At 28.6% G+C, this 8,101-nt stretch overlaps 1 protein-coding gene across 1 annotated transcript; it reads right to left on the reverse strand.

The window, feature by feature from the left end:
- Window positions 1-2,756: 2,756 nt before the first annotated feature.
- On the reverse strand, window positions 2,757-3,837 carry LOC117918063 (gibberellin-regulated protein 12-like). The gene is made up of 3 exons (XM_034834591.1): window positions 3,760-3,837; window positions 3,055-3,085; window positions 2,757-2,938 (listed from the first exon to the last, which is right to left on the reverse strand). The coding sequence occupies exons 1-3, from the start codon at window positions 3,835-3,837 to the stop codon at window positions 2,757-2,759; spliced, it is 291 nt and encodes a 96-aa protein (XP_034690482.1).
- Between the last annotated feature and the right edge of the window lie 4,264 nt (window positions 3,838-8,101).

The following is an 8,101-nucleotide window of genomic DNA, read 5'->3' on the forward strand; positions in this document are numbered from 1 at the left end:
AATAGATCTAAAGTCCATATTGATACCATAAAGATAATAAATCTAGAGAATAAAGCCATATACCTTTGACCTGAATGTTCCCAAATCGATTCTAATCGATGTAGATAACCCCAAAGACATTATGGATCTCGTAAACACCATGATCTTCTACTCATTGACTCTTCCTTGTGTCTAGGCACTGAAACTAAGGTTCTCTCTAAACCGTAGGGAGAAAATGGCAAGACATGGAAACCCTAACCCTTAAATGGGTATTTATAGGTTTCCTACTAGGTTTAAGTCACTTAAGCCCACCATGGGCTTAGGTCACTTAATCTAGCCCAAAAAGATTGCTAATTGATTAATTAACCATATAAGGCCTAATTAATCAATTAGTCTAATCCATAAATACCATTCACTTATTCCTATGCAACCTTGTGTAATTACCTAAATGCTCTTTTATGCATAAAAGTGAACTAAAAACTCATCCAACCATCATAAACCATGTCATCAAGGAATTTGAGCTAATAGTAAGTAAGGACCATTGGGACCCACAAGAGTACTGGCTCTCTCATAATCACATTTTGAAATTGACTTAACATCCCACTATAGAGAGTCAACTGCACTCTAGTATCCTATGTATATTACAATGAGATACCAAGTGTTTAGGTCACGCATGTAGACTCCCTATGAGGTAGTATCCGTAATCTAACAAGGTAGTGTTATCACTTATCAAGATTACCTCTCAAAATTTTGAGTTATAGATCTCACTTATTATATGATCAAATGATATACTCTTAACTTCAAGGGCATATGTCAAATTTCATTAAAGGAAGTACTATGGTCATATATTTCATGATCACATGTCCTTTGGATCACCCAATAGGATACACTGTCTCAATTTCATGAGATATCTTGATATCTTTATTAAGAATACCTGTTACCACCAGCCTCTATTAATAGTGACCAAATCCATAGGGACATATGACTACTTTAGGGTCTCACCTATAGGTCAAAGCCTCCTGTTGACTTTGGCACAAGCTCAACATCCTCTCAAGGTTAAGAGTACATCATACAGTATAGTAGTTTAGTGAATCATGACAATTGATATCCTTGTGTCATGATTCACCGTAAGTCTTGTCAAGTGTGATCACATACACTATTGCACTCACCATGAGAAACTCATCTCGATAGTTAAGACAAGTCATCCCTCTAATTAGGAAGTGGTCTAATTAGGAAGTGGTGCACTACAATCTCTACTAGATTGCTTAAATTTATGAACCGACTATGAATAATTTATCTACTTACAAGGAACTCATGATTTGTATCTTTTGTGCAATTCCTAATGCACCTAAGTCATGTGTAATGTAAGAGGCATGAGCTAAATGTTCATATCAATATCAATGCACCAAAAGGATAGCAATGGGACAGTTAAGTCTAACTTTGTTATATCATGTCTTGCTTTTAGGGGACTCAATCCTAACAAAAAGTTCCCTGTGGGACTTGAGGTCATACCCTTGGTTATATAACCCATGACATTGTTCTATGATAACATTAGGGTAGTGCCACAGTCTAAAGAACTAAGAGATCATCATAAGGGTAAACAGATTAAGAGGAAATACTATTTGATTTGTTAGATAGTATAGAGGGATGATGTGGTGGTTGAGATAGTACATATGAGGATATCCTTCTTCTAGTGGCTTATGCTACTACCTTAGCCCCATTATATTAATGTCTCCAACTCTAGCTAGTCTCATTTTCTACATCAAATGATGCTTTAGGGAGTCATAAGAGTACTGGAGCTTCCAACACACTTCATAAATTGCATTATTTGTATCTTATGATGACTACACTTCATGCTTAGGTAACTTAGATATGCTTTTAACTTGGTGTCATCATCACACAAATTGAAGCTTAACACCTTAAGATTCTAACTTTGCTTTGCTATAATTTTCCACTTCCATTCCTTCTTAGCCCTGCCATAGCTCATGCTACATTCTCACTCTTTAAAGTTTGCAAAAAGGAGGAGATATTTTAGGACATTTAAGTGCATTTACACTTACATTTGGATATGTTATTATGACTTTACTACAAGCATGCATGTTGATATAGTTAGAGTTTAACATGTTATTGTTCTCATGGTTATTTTGGGCATGATATGCTTTAGATGTAGTTCTTTTTTGTATACTTCATGCTATAATTTGGATTGTTGATTCTTACATGTGTCATAAGCTTCAATTCTTATGGTTTCATGTTCTATGATCATTTACTAGTTATTATGTGTGAATTTCACTAGTTACATTACTACATATTTTGAGGAAGAGCTTCGTTTATATATCCTTAGTTTTATTATCATAAAAAATAGGTAGAATATTAGCTCAAGGTTTCATCCCACATATTTTCATGATCATAAAACAAAGAAAAAATGTTTAATCATATTTTTAAGTTCCTTGAGTAGGTTATAAAGTTATAAATCAATTTCTTCGAAGGTTAAATGAAGCAAAGGATGTAAGAGCATGCTACAAGAGAACGACTTTAAGTTAAATTTATTTTTCTAAGATATTGATGTAATGTGAGATCAAGTTACACCAAAATAGGATTTCTTGCATATCTTTCAAAAACACTTTACCTTACAATTTTTAGAAAATTATCATCCAATTGAGAAAGAAGCATGAGATCCTCATAATTGAGAAGGAATAGAGAACAATTTATTCGCATGTAAACATCCGCACCATAGGCTAAGATCATGTTGATAAAGTCAACCAAATGGATGGGTTGATTCAAGGGCACTTTGGACCACCCTCCTTGGTCTTCCAATTGTTATAGCATGGACATTCCTCTTTATGACCATATGTTCCAGAAGGAACACACAGACATTTCTTACAACACAAGTTGCAGAATTCCAGGCATGCATTCCGATATTGTGTGTCTGAGCATCGATACTTGCATGCTTTAGGACATTCTGAAAATTAAATCATATCCAAGATTCAGTATTTTTCTCCATTAACAGCTCTGCATTTGCTAAAACAAATAAAGTGTTTTTTAAAAACAAAAAGAAAAAGTAATAAATATATATACCTGCTTTGGTAAGAGATCCTTCCCCACCAGCCTGTCAATATAACACACAAGGAAATAAATGTAAGTCATAGAACATGTTTGGTAGAAAATGTTTTCTTTAAACTTGATAATTCTTCTGAATTGTTATTCAAGTAATTTAAGTATAAAGAATGAGTAAAAGGAAAAATTATAAAAAATAAAAAAAATAAATTAAGGCTCTGTTTGGTTTCCAGAAAATTTAAGGGAAAATGCAAAGGAAAGAAAATATACAAAGAAAAAATAAAATGAAAGAAAAAGTGAAGGAAAATAAAAAATGGATTAAAAGTTGATAAAATAATTTTTTTTGTTATTTCAAACTTATTTTATTTATTTTAACTCATCAATATAAAGATTAAATAATTTTAAAATACATAAGTTTTTAATTAGTTTTAATTATATTTGATTTTCTTTTATATTTTTCATAAGACAACCAAACATGAAAAAATCATTTTCCTTTACATTTTTTTTTTATTTCCTTAGTATTTTTCAGGAACCAAACATAACCTAAATATTCATATATTTTGTTACTTCTTATTTTTTGTTTGGAAAAAATGGTTAAAAAGTTTAAATGAATAGAGGAAAAATCGATAGATCCAAACTGGTATTTTAAATTCTATAAAAATTTTGGAGAATCATTTGAAATCTTCAAGAAAATTATCATGGATAACAAGCAAATAGTATACTTACAATTGAGACATCTACAAGCAACATGAAAGCAACAAGGAGGAGGAGGAAAATAGATTGAAGCTTGGAAGATTGAGCCATTTTTGAAACCTTTTTCTTAGAAATGTATGTTAAGAATTTGCACCCTAAAACCCACATTTATACAAGATATGCCCCATTTCCACGATAGGAAATTAATCTTACATACTCATTTTGCATTTATGGTTGAAAGGGTCATCGCCAAGGCATTCCTATGATTAGAAAAAACTTTGAAAATCACCATGGCATTTCCATAGCTAGCAAAATATGTTTTTACTCAAACTTCCTAATGCCTTCATTCTCTTTCCCTTTTTTTCTTTAACTTTTTCCATATCTCTTTAATCTTCAGTATTTTATTCCTTTTATTACTTATTTATTTTCTTATTCTTCCATTTCCATAATTATCTAAATCTTCTATTACTTTATTTTTTGTCCATATTTCTTTACTCTTTAATTTATACTATTTTTTATAAAAAATAAATAACTTATATATTAAAAACTCCTATTGTATTTTTTTCTCTTTTTTTATTTATCATTCAATACATTAAGATAAATATTTTCATAACCTTTTATAAAAATTAAATAATTTATTTACTAAAAATTCCTAATGTTTCATGCATCTTTCTCATTTTGTCAACCTTTTTTGTATTTACTTATCCTTTTATTTCCATACTGCTCTAAACCTATTATTTCCCTATTTAATATTTAAACAATTTATTTATCGAACCTTATTTCCCATATTTCCTTATTATTTAATATATTAATATATATTTTCATTAATCTGTATAAAAAAGTAAAAATCTATTTACTAAGAATTCCTAATATATTCCTTGAATTCTTTTTAGGCCTTCTATTTTCATATTTATCTTAAACTTTTGTACAAACTAGGTAATTTATTTACTAAAAATTGATAAATGTTCCATGCTTCTTTTCACATGTCTTTAATTCTTTAAGATACATTATTATTTTTACACATTTCTACAACCATGACACTTTCATAGACTTTAGTTTACTTTGAACTAAGGAAAAAGGTAAATATCTTTTCTCCATAAATTTTCAGTTATGAATGTTTGATTGCTAAGAATATGCAAGAAAATAAGACTTTCTATTGTCATATAAATGAGTAAAGAATTGTGAAGCTTAAATCTAGGGTAAACATTTTACCTTTTTATTTAAGACCTTCAAAAATAGCAAAACTCTCTCTCTCCTTTCGTATTGTTTCCTCTTTATCCCATGTGAGTCTTAGTGAACCACTAGATAATTCATACTATATACTTAAACCTAAGACTATGCCATGAAGAATTAGATGTTGCTCCTTTAGCATGATATCTAAGGGTAATGATTGATACAATTTAGTGGAGTGTGCTAAGGAAGCTAGCGGTATGATTGGATTGACCCGAGTTACTAGAGAAGATTGTCATTAATACACTTGTTTTATAGTTCATAATATGGACAATTATAACGAGATTTGCTTTTGATATGATGATGAATACAAAATATTTTCATGGAGAACAAACATGTCTTTTAAGTTATGACTCGTGAGATTAAAATTTGACTTAATGTGATTAGTTTGGGGTATAAACAAGATTCTTTCAAGTAATCTGCTTTGTTAATTAGATAGTAACTTAACATATGCACCCTATCCTATACCTTCTTGTAATGTCTTAATTAAACTTCATTTTCAGTATGAGAAAAGGAATGGATGTAAGATAGAGAATGAAAACCTTATTTTAGACGTTCAATGTAAATGAGTGATAGATCTATGTTAAATTTGGGTAGGTTTTATACTTGATTCATCACCCATGTATATCTCAATTAAATTTGAAATTTGCGTCAACCTTAATACAATGCTATGGTCATATAGGCTTTGACCTTAACTTTTCTTTTGTTACATATGGGCCCTATATAAATCAAATAACGAGAACATTGAAGAAAGGTGTGAGTACAATATACCCTTAGTGAAACTCACTCTCATGAGTCCTCTTATCCCTAGCCAATCATTTTGTATTTAGGATCTTATAGGGTGAAAAAATTATTGAATGATTCTTTCACCATTTCACCACTCTAAGGTTATGCTTGGTTATCGAAAAAATTGAGGAAAAAATATAAAAGGAAGAAAATAAAGAAGAAAAGTAAAAATAATAATAATAATAAAAAATAATAAAATAAGAAACGATTTAAAGTAAATAAATTATTTTAATATGCTACTTTAGATTCATTTTTCTTTTTATAACTTTTTTTATAGAAGATTAAGGTTATATTTGGTTCTTGGAAAAATTACGGGAAAGAAGATACAAAGGAAAAGTTATAAAAATAAAAAAAAATAAAAATAAAAAAAAGTGAAGGAAAAATAAATAGAATAAAAGTCAAAAAAATATTTTTATTTTCTACTTTAAACTTATTTTACTTATTTTAACTCATTGATATAAAGATTAAATAATTCAAAAATATATAAGTTTTTAACTAGCTTTAATTATATTTGATTTTCTTTTATATTTTCCATAATATAACCAAATATGAAAAAATTATTTTCCTTTACGATTTTTTTTTCTTTCCTTAGTATTTTTTGGTAACCAAATATAACTTAAATAATTTGAAAATGCACAAACACCTACCTAATTTATATTATATTAGATTTTCTTTTTATGTTATTTTATAACAAAACCAAACATGAGAAAATTAGTTTTCTTAGTAATTTTTTCTTTAAATTTGAATTTTGTATGCTACATTCAATTTAGCAAAATTGTAATAATATGGCGACCACCCAAATAAATCTGAAATAAAAGAAAGAAGAAATAAAGATGTCTTCAAAAAAACAAACGTTAAGTGATTAAGACAAAATAGTTTCCCTACAATTACTTTTGTACAACTTTACGTCCCCCATTTTCATTCCCTCCCAATGTAGCGTGTGCAACTTTTCCTCCATACGTATCTTAATGGTGAGAAAATTGTATATATATTGGGTAAAGAGAGGACCAAATCCAAATAGTCTCCTTTCACATTCCATCAACATGAACAGTTGTGTAGAAAACATATTCTCAACGGACCAATAGGATTTTAGCACCTTAACCATAATTACCTTTTAAATTAAATAAAAGATAATTAATAAAAAAATAAGCCTACCATAATTATCTTTTAAATTAAATAAAAAAATATTAAATTAAAGGAAAGATTATTAATAATAAAACAAGCTAAGTGACCCCGTTAAAGAAAAAAAAACTAACATTCTCATACTTAGCTCACGTGACAATATCTTGGTTTAATAATAAAACATAATATGCATAGTATAAGCTAAAACCTTTCTTACATTGGTCACATTATAAATTATCATCAAGTAAACACTAATAAGGGTCATAATAGTCATATGTCATTATCTTGACACAGTCTCTTCCATGTATCACAATATTTAGCTTCAAACTTAACATGACTCGTAACGAGATATATTATAATAATCCAATAATAATGTTTTTATCAGATACAATCTAGTCAAAACTCACATAAATCATTCACGTATATGCTAATAATAAGAAACTGGATATTTAAATATCATAAACAATATTTAAATGAGCTTAAAGTGTTAAATACATAAAAGCATATATAAAATAATAACATAATGTCAATAACGATACCTAATAATGTTCATTCTTTCGACATGTTCATTAAATGTCTTTGGTAATAATCCTTTTGTTAATGGATTTGCAATCATAAGGTTGGTGCTAATGTGTTTGATTGATACCCTTTGTTTCAAAAGTTGTTCTTTAAGGGCAAAGTATTTCACTTCCATGTGTTTAGCACCCTTTGAATACTTATCGTTTTTTGAAAAGAAGATGGTTGTGGAGTTATCATAATAAATTTTCATTGACTTAGGAATATTATTGATAATTTCAAGTCTTGCAATAAAGTTTCATAGTCATAATCCATGAACAATGACCTCAAAGCATGCCACAAACTCAACTTTCATAGTGGGTGTGATAATGACAAACTACTTCATACTCTTCCATGAGATTGCACCTCCAATTGAAAAGAACAAATAGCGAAATGTGGGTATTCATATATGAACACATCCAAAATAATAAAACTTATTTCTTCAATGCAAATTATGCGATTTTTTAAATATCAAGAGAAAAATGAACAAAAAAATATATATTAAAAAATAATATAAGGTAATGTACCCTTAGCTTATGTAAAAAAAATTTACTCATATTTTTTGAAACATCATTTTTGTATTTCAACAAATACCTTTTCAAATGTGTGTAACTTTTCTATAAGAGAAAAAAAGAAAAGAATATAACCTAGACTACTACAAAAACAAACAAGTAGTTAATGA

Source organism: Vitis riparia, chromosome 7, assembly GCF_004353265.1.
Source record: "Vitis riparia cultivar Riparia Gloire de Montpellier isolate 1030 chromosome 7, EGFV_Vit.rip_1.0, whole genome shotgun sequence".
Lineage (NCBI taxonomy): Eukaryota > Viridiplantae > Streptophyta > Magnoliopsida > Vitales > Vitaceae > Vitis > Vitis riparia.